General features: G+C 37.7%; 1 protein-coding gene across 1 annotated transcript in view; it reads left to right on the top strand.

Annotated features, from left to right (window-relative positions):
• The window catches only part of trappc9 (trafficking protein particle complex subunit 9), a 168556-nt gene that overhangs the window by 16772 nt on the left and 136066 nt on the right, over window positions 1-15718 (top strand). Inside the window, 2 exon segments of the mRNA XM_056741217.1 lie at window positions 6292-6418; window positions 7534-7679. Coding sequence (XP_056597195.1) covers window positions 6292-6418; window positions 7534-7679 — 273 coding nt within the window.

The following is a 15718-nucleotide window of genomic DNA, read 5'->3' as shown; positions in this document are numbered from 1 at the left end:
TTTTCTTCTTCTGCAGAACACAAAAAATATTTGGTTACACTTTAGAATACGGATCAATTCTCACTATTTACTAACTAAACTACGACTTTCACCTCAATAAACTCCTAACTTCTGCTTAAAAGGTAGTTTTTAGGTTTAGGTATTGGGTAGGATTAATGAATGTAGAATAAGGCATTAATTTGTGCTTTATACATACAACCAGTAGTTCATTTTAATATAAAGTGTAACCAGATTTTTTTTTAGGCTTTTTAGGCCTTTATTGGACAGACAGTTATTTTAGAGAGGACAAGAAGCAAAGTGGATGAGAGAGAGGGTTTGGAGTCAGGGAAAGGACAACGAGCGTCATAACTCGACCATCGACTCGGACGTAACCAGATATTTTGAAGAAAGTTGTTAACCGAACAGCATCAGCACCCATTTTGGAAACAAACCAATGCAAGTGAACAGGGTTCAGCTATCAACATTCTTCAAAATATCTTCTTTTGTGTTTTACGGAAGAAAGAGGGTCATACTTTGGGTAAATGATGAGAGAATTATACATTTTGGGTGAACTATTACTTAAATCTGTTAGAAAGTTGTGAAAGTTTGACCAAAATGACTTTCTTATTTGCATGTGTTTGTAACTTTTGTAAATGATTTAAAAGTGCACATTTAGAAGAAGCCTAGAAGTCAAAAAGATTTTTTTTTTAGCACAAACTGATATTGAAGACTACTTTAAGACTACAAACTTTGACTTGCATCATTCTTTTATTCGGGCATCTGTTAGGATCCCTAAGAAAGAGAACCAAAACAGGAAAAAAGATAAATTGAGTTATAATATGTAACAGTGTATCAAGCCGGGCCGTCTTGGGTTGGGTTGGGTTGCCTCTTAATTAGCGTTTTGTCGAGTTTCATTTGCCAAAGCTCACATGTCAGCAGGGGTTGTGCCGTCTGCACAGAGCGGTGTGAAATAAGCTATTTGAAGCATGTCTTTCTCTTGATTTCCTCAAAAATAACAGTCAAAGAGCTTCGTTTAGAAAGCTGGCGCCGAGCTCAGGATCGCACTTGCGAAGATTTCACAGAATAAGAGGTGTAAATTGCAACACAGAGTTTTATTTTCAGCTCGCCTCTGATGTCTGCGGTGTTAATGGAGTTTTATTTAGAAGTTAGTAGCGCGTTTTGTGAATGGATGTGTCCGGCTAGACTTTACCTGCATGAACTCGGTGGAATTTGAATTTAGTAGAGGATACTTTCATTTACACCTGTGGTAGGCGGACGATGTCCAATTTCATCTCAAAATCGAAAGAAGATGCAGGAAGGAAATTAAACTTTTTTTTAGGAGCATCTTGTCATGTCTCTGAAATATATTGAGCAGGTCTTGGGAGAGAGACTTGACTGAAACATGGATAATGCATTTTAAATTGATTTTATGATGAACCTGGTCAAAGTTTTCAGAATATTTCAGTTTCTTTTTTTTGCCAAGACAAGCATCTCTTTTGCTTTTACATACAGTTTTTGTGATACTCACGTGACCTCTTAAAGGGATATTTCACTCCAATATGAAAATTAGTTTACATGAGTGTTTGTAAATGAAACCGCTATTATTCATTTCTGGGTGAACTGACACATTAATAAAGTCTTATTTTAATGACAGTTTCTAGTCATATTTAAAAAAATATAAGGGTTTGTTTGCTCTTTATAGTTTACTTTTCTTTTCTCTTCGTTGCCCAAAATATGTTCTGTTCCACTTATTTGATACCTGACTGACTCTAAATTTGATCATGTATAAAGGTAGTAGGCCTGGACGCATCATGTGTTTTTGACTTGACAGAAGAAACAGGACATAAACATCATCATTTGTTTCTTACTGGCCTTTTCTTTTCTGGAACGTTGACAGTTGTAATAGAAACAGCTCACATCCAAAAGAGTGGGACGACATTTTGTGGACCTCAGCGGTGGACCATAGTGACCGGCGATCTTTTGCTATAAACAGCAATTTTCTGAGTCAGTTGTCTGTTTAACGTTTCCCTCTCCGGCTTTCAATTTATCACACATTTTTCGTCCTCTCAGGTTGAGGATTGTGGCACATTTGTCGACGCAGCATGTGTTTCTAGGGTTTAGTTTTCTGGTGCATGATGTGTAATTTCATTGCAGTTGACTTCAGCGCCCCCTTTCTGTGTGGCTGATGAATTATTCATCGTTTATATGACAACCATCAGCACTTATATCCCGTCAGCAGTCCTCGCGTCTGCCTGAGTTAGTCATTTGTGATGGCTTTTTCTCCCTTCAGTCACATTTTTTCTTCTCTGTGTGTTTTTCTCAGATTAAATGCTTTTGAATAGCTTCCAGAATGAAGAAAATGATTGTTTGAGAAAGCAAAACAGGGCAGCTCTTCAGGTCTAAAGATGCCGTGAGCTTTCTTCCCTGAAATATAAGATTGTGGTGTTTTTATTTAGTATCAAGTAGTGTTTTTTTTTACCTGCGGTTGATAAGCGATTTCCTATGTAGCTGACATCCTCAAGGTCTATTATAAACTCCTCCTCCAGTTTTACAATCCAATCAATTCTTTATGGAAAAAATACCCTGACTGTATCGCATTATACCCTCATTTAATTAAATTCATTTTTGTATTAAATTAATATTGATTGCGTGTCATTTAAGGAATACAGATCATTTTAATTGAATTGTGGTATATACAGTATATGCTGTTGCTCAGAAATTAAAAGTCACTCACTTACTCTTTAAACCTAAATTTAATAGAGTAACATAAATGTAGCTATAAGAATTATGTTGCGGCTTTATAATCAAAATGAAAACTTTGTAAAAGGGATCATATGACACGCCTTAAACAAATAATATTGTTTGTTCTAGATGTAATCTAGTGTGTATAGATGGTTAAAGGTAAAAAAACTTGTATTTTCAACATACCGTGCATGTTTGTATCTCCTCTTTGTCCCAAGTTGGGTATCTAAGTAAAATTTTAGCTTTCACATCCTTTTACTCTCCAAAACGTCATTACATCGGAAAGCCAAAAGAGCGTTAAAACAAACCTGATACTTCTTAGCAGCGGCCTGCTACAGCGCCTCTGACGGACAAATTTAAATGCCATTTCTCAATGTTAAGATCTTTTGCCCCCTCAGATTTTCAAATATATAGATTAATAATAAAAAAATAATTATTTTATCTCTGCAGAATATTGTTCTATCTTAACAAACAAAATGTAAAGTACAATGCAATGTAAATCGCTTTGGATAAAAGCGTCTGCCAAATGGGTAAATGTAAATCAATAGAAACCTTTTTTATCTAGCTTTCAGAAAAATGTACTCTTATGAATGCTTTTGTGGGCCAGGGTCAAAAATGTGCAAAAATTTACATTTGACATTTTATCAAGCAGCCTCTTAAAATGCTTCTTAAATTATCGAGGGAGATCACATCTATTCTCTGAGCTCTTATTGCCTCAGTTTTCTTTAAGTTATACATTTTTAAAGAATTTTTAATACCAATTTTCTGAAAGAAAATGAAAGTATAAATAAATAAAGTTGGGACAACAGTATTTTACTCAACCAAGTTAATTTCCAATATTCAAGCATGAACGTTTTTAAGTTCATGAAAACCATTTCAGTCAAGTGACCCTAAACTTTTGAACCGTAGTGTGATATGATTCCTTATGTTCTCCTTTACAATCCTTCTTGAGTAATACAGCCATATATATTCCTCCTTTCAGTCAGTTGGAAGGCGACGCTGTGCATTTATTTGAACCTCAGTGTTGTGCTTTGAGATTATCTGTCGTCATGAGCATCATTTACTGAAAGATAGATGTGTTCACTGCACATCAACTCTCTGTCAGTCGTGCTGACGCTTCAGTGTCCATTAGGAAGAATATGAATGGCTTCGACTGGTCTGGTCACCGACTAAGATGTTTGTGATTAAATGGCTTCCTTTTCTCATTCGTCTTTCCAGTATGATCTTTTCAAATGAGAGGGAGTGAAAGAGACATCTTGGCTTTATGTGCTGTGCTGCTTGGAAAAGCAATAAAGCTTTTCAGTGTGGAAAATAAACACTTTTATTCAGTCGATCTGACAATATTGTGGCCAACGTCTGAAATGATGAATAAGATTAGATCGATACTTTGGGTTGTTGGTTTACAAAGCTGTTCATTTTTTCATCAGCTTTGTTTCCTTTTATTGACCGGGAAAGTGGAGATGACATAAAATAATGGCGTAAAGATGGAGATGTTTTGTCTGGGTTTGATCCCGTGCCTCCCATATTAGTTCAATGTGTCTGGAGTCTTGAATATGTGGTCATGATTTCTGTTTTAGTTTTTGTATTCATGAATTCATTGAGCGTGTCAAATTAAAGGGACTTTTGATATTTTTATGGCTTTACAATCTTGCAGTGAATAAACTCGGTCGGTTTGAGTATTCTCCAAATAGATGGACCCTGCAGTTTTTTTCCTGTTGTTATGAGTTTAGTGCTATATAACCAAATTATAGTTATAGAGGACAGGGTCTCTCTCTGAAAACATCTATTCCAGTGTTTTTTTATATGCACTCTGAAGTTTGGGTGCACTTACATGCATTTTTAAAAACACAATAAATGCTGTTTGTTGCTTTACTTCCGCAGGCAATTTTCAGAAAACACGAAACAATTGCAGCCATGAATTTAACCTCTGCAATGTGACTTATTACCGAGTAAAAGGCATGATTTGATAGGAAATCATGTAAAAGGGAGTTTATCCACTGAAATATGATTGGATTGTGAAACGGCTAGACTGTATATCGCTGTTATGAACGTAAAGTGGTTTTGGTGAAGTGAACAGAAGAACAGAAAGGTTTTGATAAAACATCATGAATTATGATCATTTATGCCGATCAAGACCAGAAAAATGAACTAAGTAAACAATTTGGCTTCCATGGTTTCAGGCATATTTCTTTTTCATGCTCATTTGTTTGCAGACTATCCAAAAAACGAAGTTATTTTGACCGAAAATCCACCTATAATCGCACAATGGTTTTGAGAGGCACATGAGGTGCCGTGAGGTGTATTCTCTCAATGTGAAAATCTATTTTAAAAGACGTGCCTGTCCTCTGTTTGTCTTTAGACATGCTAGCAGCATCCTTCATGAGAAGTGAAATATCGATGAGATCGAAGCTACACCACTATATGTTAGTCACACCTCTCGATTGACCAGAGGGAACGGTTCCGCTATGAAAGTTTTATTGTTTTATTTGTATGTTATGGCAGAGAAACAATATAATGGCCAACATTATATATAGTTATAAATCCACACAGCTGTAGTGTTCATAAGTCCAACAATAAAAAAGATTGACTGATCCAACATTAGATCAGGGATATTGTGCATCTGTTTATCTCATCTCTAATGAGTATCGCGCCAGTTAAGTGCTGAAGGAGTTCTTTCTGGGCATCGGATCTGATTTAGACGGCACCAGGATCATTGGTTTTATCGGCTGCGATGTGTAAATTGATGGCCGTGCGAGGCCGTAAACATTTTTATAGACAGAGCTGTAAGTCAGTGAGATGCTCACCTGTGGAAACTGAGCTTAAAATAGACGCAATCGTTAGCAGCGCTCGTCTCGCTTGTGATGTACTAACGCTAAAATTATTTGCTTTGTTAAATTTATATGGCGCTGTGGACTAGAGGCCCGTGAAGGAGGATTGTGGGTAATTTCTCCCCTGTGGCTCACTGTTGAGTTTAGACGCATTGATGATTTGGTGAGTTATGTGCCTTGGGGTTGAATCTCAAAAGCTCCTGATTTGTAAGGAGGAACTGCTAGTTTTCGTACGTAAACCAACTTGAATGAAGCTAAAACTTTGCCGTGTGTTTTATTATATTATTCATTAATAATGAGAAAATGTATTTTTTATGTCTGGACTGAGGTTTTGTTTTTTTCTATGATTACTGTGTTTGGAAGATTAAACCCTGAATGACTAAGCAGTATAATTTGTTGAATGTTTTTATAGAAGTTTATCATGAATATATTTTTTGACATTTTTATGTAGTTGTTATGAAAAACACAACTTTTTTCAAGAAGATATTCATTTTTGTAGCTAAGCAGTGCCAATAAGCAGGTTCTTTTTTTAAGATTTATTTGGAGAGCATTTGATTTGTCCTATCCTAACCTAATACAACACAACATAAAACATTGTCAGGTGTCTTTACCATTTTTAACTGTGGTAGTAAACTGTGTTTTATTTTCATGAGTTGATTAATTAACCGTTGTTGGCTAATTTGTAAGATACATGATATACTGTCAACCCAAAGTTTTGTTTTTCTTGTTTTGTCTCTTACAGAAAAGAAAGAAGTGACCCAAAGTTTGGAGAACTACACATCGAAATGTCCTGGTGGAATGGATGTGATCACCCTCCCCGATGGCCTCAAACTACTTCCTGTTCCCTTCACCAAACTGCCCATCGTCAGGTAAGGTCCAGATCCCACTTTAGATCTCTCTAAAGTTACAGATTAAACTTGAACAAATTGAAGTTAAGATCCTGTTCTCAGCGATATGAAGCTTTTTCAAAACAAGTTCTGCATTTGGTTAAATTTATCTCAATTTATCTGAACTTATGTGTTTCAAAAGCAAGATTTTTTTTCTTTGTCAAATTAGACTTTTTAATTGGAAGTAGAAAATGTAATATTCCTTCATCTGTCTCATGGACTTCGCCGATCTTCTGTGTGTGTATGAAGGGCCTATAAACCCGTTTAACAGTTTTATAATCCCGGTAGTAGGTAAAGCTTTGCATATTCACTTGATTGAAGTCTTCATTTCTCAGAGCTCTCCTCTCAGAAGGCTGCTTTGCATTTTTGTTGTCGAAAGAATAGAATAATTTCCTTAATTTATTCTCGGAAGGATATTTAATTGTAAACCTTCAGATAAATTGCGTTTCTCCCGATATTTGTCTCCGGCACATTGTTAACGGCAATATCTCTCTCGCCGTCTTCTGCCAGGAGCTGTAATTTAGGCAGCTTTTTAGAATCGACCCGTAATGGAATATTGCCGTCTCGTGAGAGAGATTGTTGTCTTATAAGAGAGTAAATGTCAGTATTAAACCGTTTGGATTGCCATTCTGAGATGCTGTTGCTGTGGCAACACTACTGGCAGATGTTTAAGCTCTATCTTTTTTTCAAAATACGGTGATACAGTTTTTCCGAGTGTCTTTTTGTGAACAGAAGTGAAAAGAGATGAAAGCTGGTCAGCTGTAAAGCGCTCGGTTTACAAGGAAAGGACGGAGACTTAAACCTGTATACTTGTGAAAAAATGACATCCGTCTTTGCTACAAAATTAAAAAAAATACATTTGTTCTTTGGTGTTCATGCATGTTTTCTTTTGTTTGAGTTTTCCACCACATTCAGTGGTGCTTAAGGATGCACATGATTTTAAGAAACAATGCTGTGTAGACTTTAGACTTTATAGATAATATGTGATTTTAGTTTCTTGATCTTTTATGCTTTAGGGCAAGGGCAAAAATCTTAAATTTTGACTTTCGTTGGGACCTCACGATTTGTTAAACTGATCTGTTTGTTTGTGTTTATAGGTCTGTGTCTCTTTTGAATCTACCCGTGAGTTTGAGGCCTCATAAGGTGAAAGGGCTTCTGGGACAGGGGATGTCGGCTGCCAGCCCCTTTATCTACTCTCCAATCAGCATGCACAACCGAGGAGATGAACGCTCGAAGAAGATCGGTACGTCAGCATCGTTGTCTTTCTTACACTTTCGCCTTAAGGGTTTTCACACGGCACTTAACCCTGCGATATTGTCTTTTAAATGACCTTTCACACTTTTCTGAAACATGCTTGAAAGCGCGGCGGCTTATGGATTCTCTTGCTGCACAGAAATCAGATGACAAAGATGACAATTTAACGACGTCAGAATTTAACAGATCGTAAACTGCATGCGTGTGCAGGAGCTTTAACACGATGTGTTGAGTTTAAGCATCTCTAACACGGTGACGGCACGTGCGTTTTACAGGAGCAGTATTGGTTTGGTAATATAATTCAAGGATTTATGATTTGTGTGGGACAAGCAGGTGTTGAAACGGGTGTATTTCGTAAATGTAAATCGTTTTATAACAAGTAATTTTAACAGCGCACATCTTATGTGTTTATGTCTGTATCTCTTCATTGCTTTTTAAAAGATCTAGTAAGCAAACATTTCACAGGGTCTGTTTGGATGTGTCTTTTACTGCTGGCAGTCGGAGGCTGTTGGATGAAGTTAAGGTGTTTTTAAGGCTCTTAAGCAAAATCACATGGCACAGGATGTATTTTTTAGAGACTAATTAAGGCAAATAACATAATTTTGGCACTTCACAGTGTTAAAGAAATACTATATCATGTGAAACTGTGAAATACACACTGGGTGGTCCAACACTGAGCGATGATGAGGAGATGTGGCGGTTAAGTGATGGTATTAATGCAGAGACTCTATATTGCATTATCATATTCTGCATGACACCATTGTTAATGATAATCAAACTGTATGTCAATCGACTGTATTTAGTGAAGATATGACAGTTTTGTGTGAGTATCATATTAAGAGAGTATAGCACATTATTGACATGGTCCTCAAGGGTACTTACTGGGTAAATTACTATAATGATACCATGTTATATAAAAAGTTTCGAAACAGCTGCATGACATATATGAAAGTACCCCAAATCTGTTTGTGACTCTTTTATTGGTGCAGCAAAAAAGAAGATATTTTGAGAAATATCTCTGTTGTTTTGTGTTCATACAATGGACGTCAATGGGGCTCAATGCTGTTTGGTTATCAACGATCTTTAAAATATCTTCCTTTGTATTCTCGTAAGAAACTAATACAGGTTTGCCATGACATGATGGTGAATAAATTATGAAGAAACGTTTTACATCATAATGCTCTGTTACAATATTTAAAGCACCGTTAGACTCAAACTGTCGGTGAGGGATCGTATCTAAATTCTTTCGGTTCTATTGTTGTGCGTTTTTGGATCTAAGGGACCTTGAGAATCTGGCAGGAATGTAATGATGACAGATGGCTGTTCAGTGTGCGCTTGCCCCGACTTTTCAAACAAATCAAGTTGTATAAGAGTCAGATGGCTGTTCCCAGCCTGTCTCATTTCCTTCTGCCAAAACCCACCAACGTCTGCTGTAAATGCCCACCTTTTTTATTTTATGTGTGTTTAACGTGCTATCCCATGACCACTTTGAGACTCCCAGCAGTCCCGATTTTGCTCTCGATCACGCCAGTGCGGTTTGTGAACTGCTCCCGTCACGGGTTGTGGTTAGATTCGAGTGGGCGTGAGAATCGACAGGTGGGCACTTTTGAGAAAGGCTTGTGAAGGGCGTTCAGAGTCGATTTAATTCCCGGGTAATCACACAAACACCTCAATAAAAGGCAGAGCATTTCCTAAGAGGAAGAATAAGAAAATGATTTACATTAAATATAGATTTGTTTTGTTTGTTTGCATAATAGTGTTTAGTTGTGTGCCGAATTTTCCTTAAAACAGTCATCAGAATCCTTCACCTCGTTGACAAGAAAGCATCAGGACATCACTGTGATGCACAGCTTATATTTCCACTTTTCTTCCCGTCTAAAATTCACCAAACAAAACGTGTCCCTGTGGCAGTGCTAGTCGCTAAACAATTTCAATTGTTCATTCAACCCGTGCTTAGCAGCACCCACACAATTTGTTGTCGTAAACGTACCACGTTTAGTGAACTTCCTCCGCGTTGGATCTGGCAGCTTAATAACTTCCCAGAATTCCAGGAGGAGGAGGAGTAGGAGGAGGGGACGTGACAAGTCTTTCTGGGGGTGAAGCGAGCACCCAAGGCAAACGTCTGAGTCACAGACTTCGTGTTGACAGAAAAATCTTTTGGCCAATGAAAAATGTCACTTGTTTGGTGTTTGCCGTCAAGGCTCCATTGCTTTGAATATTTTATGCGGCGCTGACACGCTGCCGCCCTGCGTGCTTCTAAATTTGTCCAGGTAGAGTCTGCAGGTAATGAGCATCAGGTAAACATTACTCACAGTCATCTGTGCAAGGAGAAAAAAACGCAATGATTTTGGTTTGTACCTTTAGTAAATGTGATGCTGATGTGTAATGTGTGTTTGTGCAAAATCAGAGTACTGTAGATAAAACCTTAGAGAGAGGTGTGTGTGTGTGAGCATGTGCATGTGTTTGTGTGCTCCTGTGTGTGTTTGCTCCTGTGTGTGTGCTCCTGTCTATGTGTGTTTGTTTGCTTCAGTGTGTGTGTGTATTGTGTGTATGTGCGTGTGTGTGTTTGTGTAGAATCACAGTACTGTAAAATACACCATAGAGAGAGGAGTGTGTGTGTGTGTGTCTGTGTGTTTGTTTGCTCCTGTGTGTGTGTGTACATGTGTATGTGCGTGTGTGTGTTTGTGTAGAATCACAGTACTGTAAAATACACCATAGAGAGAAGAGTTTGTGTGTGTGTTTGTTTGCTCCTGTGTGTGTGTACGTGTGTAAGTGCGTGTGTGCGTGTGTGCGTGTGTATGTTTGTGCAGAATCACAGTACTGTAGAATACACCATAGAGAGAGGAGTGTGTGTGTTTGTTTGCTCCTGTGTGTGTGTATTGTGCGCATGTGAGTGCCTGTGTGTTCATCCTGCAGTCTCGCCAGAAAGCAATGTGAGTCACACACCAGATGTCTCTGGAGGGAGGACCTTTATCAAAGTGAACAGCAACACACACACAGAGCCAGGGGTTTAGTTTAGTGCTGTTGTATACTTAGTCGTGCATTAACTGACTCAAGGAGATACACTTGCATAATTTCATTTGACCGGTACTGATGAGCCACATACACACATGAGACCATTGAAGTTTTGTTAATGAGGAACTCTCAGACACGCAGTGCTTTTCACACTGAGATAATGATGTTTACTGCACCCTTACCCTACTTCTAACCCTCACACAAACCTTTTGACGTTAGAAGATTTAGAGATTTATGAGCGTATCATAACTTCAGGAATGCTTTAATGTCCACACAAGTTGCTTTTTGACTCATGCATTGTATATAAATGTAAGAAAACATGTCATGAATACATCCAAAACATGTACACTCCCCACACAGACACATAAATACATTTATGAGTTATTACCTTGCTGACACACAAATCACAGATGCATTGTGGGATTGCCCTCATGTCGGCTCTCAGAGCGTGACCTTTCTGAAAAGATGTGCATATTTTACCTAACCTTTCCAGCCGTGTTCGTTGTGGACAAACTCCAGCCAAGTCAGAAATGAATTGTTTGGTGTTGATTTTTTTACACACCTGCAATGCAGTTGAAGCATAGGGTTGGTCAACAACACAAATCTAGAGCCTCACATCAACAATCATTTGATCAAGTTCTTTCTGAATCTTCATAAGCTCTGTCTCCGGCCTCACGGCTCTCTAACACTAATTGTAATGCCGGTTGTTTCTCCGGGCAAAACTGAGAGAAGTGTCAGCGCTGCCGGGCGTTTAGCGTTTGCTCTTCCTCTCTTGATCAGATATTTGCATCAACAGCTCCGTCCGCCCGCTCGTCCAGCACCGTGACTACAGACTGAGGGAATATTTTATGTGCCGTGTTCTTCTTCTCCTACCGTGTCAGATTCTATAAGCTGAAGTGATGTCTGCTGTAATATGTTATATAAGAGCATAAAGGTTTTCCTGTAATTGCCTGAGCGGAGAATAGTCATGGGGCCGCCAGGTCCTGTCTGATTCCGTTTGCATCTCGAATCATAAAACGAGAGCGATGCCTTTCGTGAATACAGATGATAGCAGGGAGAGTTGTAATGTTAATGCGGGAGGAGAGATTAGGTTTCTTTTGACATACAGAACGTACAGAATTGATTTGTTTTTTGGAGTATGTGAGCTTTTCTTTATTTTCAGTGTCATTCATAATCTGTATTCTGTTGTTTTTAAGCCGTTTTTATCTATACCGTTTATATTTTATAGTTCATATTTTTTATTTTGATTTAATTTGAATGAGCCACGAATAGCTTTAAGTGGCGATATGGCATTAAAATAAATAAATAAAATTAGTAATATGATATGTGTGTATTAAAATTGTATTAAATCATTTAATTTTTAATAATAATAATTTTTATTTTATTGGGTGATCTGTAAAGCAATTGTTGAGATTTTTATTTTATTGTTTTTTTACAATATGATGTCATTATTTCTACTGCCAGCACGTGAGTAAATGAGATGTATTTTTCATTAGGTTTAAGACCTATTACATTTTAATTAATAGGTTTAATTAAAAAATATTAGTGTTGTATAAACAACAAAATATTTTAATGTACATTTTTGTCTGTTATTTAAATTACAGATTTATTTACAAACATATTGTGGTACTGTTCTATCGTGTTCCCAGTATTGTGTATTATACAGAATGGATAGCTGAGTGTAAAGGGGCATTTACATTATAACTATAATTATAACTATAAAACTATAACAAAAAACTGTAACTGTATAACTTTATAACTATAAATATAAAACGATAACTATAAATCTATAGATATAACTATAAAACTATAACTTAAAACTGTAACTATATAACTATAAATCAATAAAACAGTAAAACAATAAAACCATAACTATAACTATAACTATACAACTATACTTTATAGAAATCGTTATAATGTGAATTGCCCTTAACTTTAAACACCTTTTTAAATCATTATCTATTATCTCTTCCGAGTTAAATTATTGCTCGATACGTACATAAAGACTTTCTTAATACACCCAAGAGTCACTCTAGTAACTGTAATGAGTATCGTAAAAAGTTCCTCAACTTTCCCGAAACGGTAAAACTGATTCTCTCTGGAGGTGGATTATATTAAATTGCATTTTTTAACAAACAGACGACGGCTGTTTATTTGGGGCTCATTAGGTAAAACCACATATGGCTGTTGGCTGTTGTGTTGTATTATTCAGTATTCCATCAGCAGTGTTTGCATAGCGCTGGTCTAATCTCAGCCCGACACACGGAGCCAGAACTCATTTTATAAATGTATGACTTGTTGTCGTCCCTGTGTGCGAGGAGCAGGCCTCTGCCTTCAAGCCGGCTTTCAGATAGTGAATATATTTACTCCTATTCCCAGAGAAACAGACCTCGTTCTTCCAGGTTGTGTGTTCGTGTAAAATCGATGATTCTGTAGCAAGACTGTAGCTATTTTTGTTTATGCGACTGAATTGACTTCCATCCCCAGATGCTGAGAATATTCGCTGGAGGTGGATGTTTAACTTTTGCCCTTTGATCAAGATCTCTGAATTCAGTTACATGTAGGGTTCTGTAGGTAAGGGATGCGCAAAACTGAATTTGTTGTTGTCTGAATGGTGTAATGGTGTCTGAACTGGTGTAATCAATCTGATTTGTGTTTTTTGGGAATGTTGATGCAACACAAGTTTTTGCGTTTAAAATTGAGAGCAGCACAGTGGAAGAGAGTTTGCGGGGCCTATTTTGACGATCTAAGCGCATGGTCTAAGGCGCATTGTGCAGGTGCACTCGGGGCGTGTCCGAATCCACTCTTACTAGTTTAACGACGGGGAGAGGTTGTCCCTTTTCTCTTAATGAGAGACGTAACGTAACGTGCAGTAAACCAATCAGAGTCTCATCTCTCATTCCCTTCAAGAGTGATGGCGGGTTCGCTTTTTACAGGGCGGAATTTGCAAGAGCAAAGACGCTTCTCCAGAGAGGAAAAGCATCTGCTTGTGCCTGATGTTAAAGCTATAAAACTATAACTTAAACTACAACTATAAATCTATAGATATAACTATAAAACTATAACTAAAAACTTTAACTATATAACTATAAAACAGACCAGCACTATGCAAACACTGCCGACCATCTAGGACAAGACAGATTTTTATCTTTACGTGCACAATAATAATCTTTTACATTGTGATCCATTTATTTTTGTATTTGGCATGTTTGTGTGCTACTGCGCTTCCCTCCGTGTAAATGGTAAAGTGAAAGCGTGTTGTGGACCCGCCCAGATGCTCATTTTCTGCTAATCCGCTCTTTAAATAAAATATAAAAAAATAGCGCTTTTGACTTTAGACTAAAGACCAGGTGGGAGTTGGTGTATGGCTCCGTCTATTTTCAGTTCCTCAAAACAGCAAGGCGCCAACAATGCGCCTGAAAACACCTCTTTTTCAAGACCAGCATGCCCACGGGCGCACAAATGAGCGCAAATGCATTTGCTATTCAAACAAAGTGGCGCAGGACAGGATAATGCGAACTGCGTTGGGCTGAAACTAGCAAAAACACTGCTGCTGCACCTTGCGCCGCATTGCGCTGAGCGTACGATAGTGCCCTGAAGGTGCAAGAAGGTATAGCCTACTAAAAACATCACAGTCCATCTTATTTATCGACTGATCACGAGAAGGGATTTTATATGGTATTAACTTCTACTTGAAATCAAACCAGTTGTTTGAGGCTCGGCCCAAAAGGAGCAGTTTTATATTCAAGCATCGTAAAAGTCTGAATGCGCTGAACAATACTTCTCTCAGCTCAAGGCTGCTATTAACAAAACACTTGACGCATTTTTAAACGGCATGTTGAGTGAGAAAAGCACAACCAGGCTGCGTTTTAGTCTCTCGATGTAGTCAGAAAAAAATGGGTTTCATGTAAGGGCTCAACCCTTTAAATCAAGTGCACATCGGAGACTCTGTTAATGAATTTTCTGGGAAATATGTTTACGTGTCTGCATCTCCTCATCTAGTGTAAACAAGTGGAAACTGTTCTAAGTAGTTGTTTCAAGCATTCAAATGTGCAAAAATTCTAATGATTACCATAAATTTACATCATATACTTTGACATAGTGACAGGATATATTAGTTTTAGAAAATGGTGTAAGTTAAACTCGCTGCTGGGATGCTAGTGTGTGGTTGCCAGGGTGTTGCACAGTTGCTAAGATTGTCTTGTTGCTTTTAGCACAATGCTGCGAATGGTTTGTAGGCTTGCACACGTCAGAAGAGCTCACCTCCAAGCTTCTATGATTTTGTGATTTCAGTGTAAGTCTCTGGATTTTGTCGCCAGCTTCATCACTCACGGAGCACAAAGTGTACGTCTGGTTGCTAGCGCACCTCTCCAGAACATCCAGCACGAGTTACACACCACAGTATGAGGAATTGAAACGTGATACGTGCATTTATACTTTTGTTCAAAGCTTTATCATGCAAACTCATCTTGAGGGATCTAGAGCTGAAGGGAAATCTAGAAGAATAGAGAAAGGAGAGACCAAGAGATTTTGTAATGTAGAGGTTTTTAAAGGTGACGTCTTTGGTCATGAATGTGCTTTTAAGCTCTTGTCATAGTGGTGGGTGTTCAAATTTTTAATGATTTATTTTTTTATTAAAACAAATGATTGTATTTTATTTTATTTGGTAAGAGAAACTATTTTTAACATTGAAAACACATCGCGTCTTTAAGACTCCAAATACACAACAGCATAGTGTTTTAAAGGAGGTATGGAAGACTTGTCTCATTAGCATCCATATCTAATGACAACATGTACTTTGCGAGGTTTTGCTGTACGATCTGATCTAAACTGTTCCTGCTGCGAAGCTTTAATCTGCCGTTTGAGTTGAGCGTGATTTTCAGGACTTATCTTCAAGAACAGAATGTATCGCTCTGTACTAGTGTGTGACAAACACCACATTAGATAGAGATTGTAACGTTTTACAGCAAAGTATTCATTAATTGATTGCTTTTGCCCTCTTTGACATTTTCT

Source organism: Triplophysa dalaica, chromosome 25 (genome assembly GCF_015846415.1).
Source record: "Triplophysa dalaica isolate WHDGS20190420 chromosome 25, ASM1584641v1, whole genome shotgun sequence".
Taxonomy (NCBI): Eukaryota; Metazoa; Chordata; class Actinopteri; order Cypriniformes; family Nemacheilidae; genus Triplophysa; species Triplophysa dalaica.
Note: the sequence above shows the minus strand (reverse complement) of the source record. Positions and strands in the feature narration are given on the sequence as shown.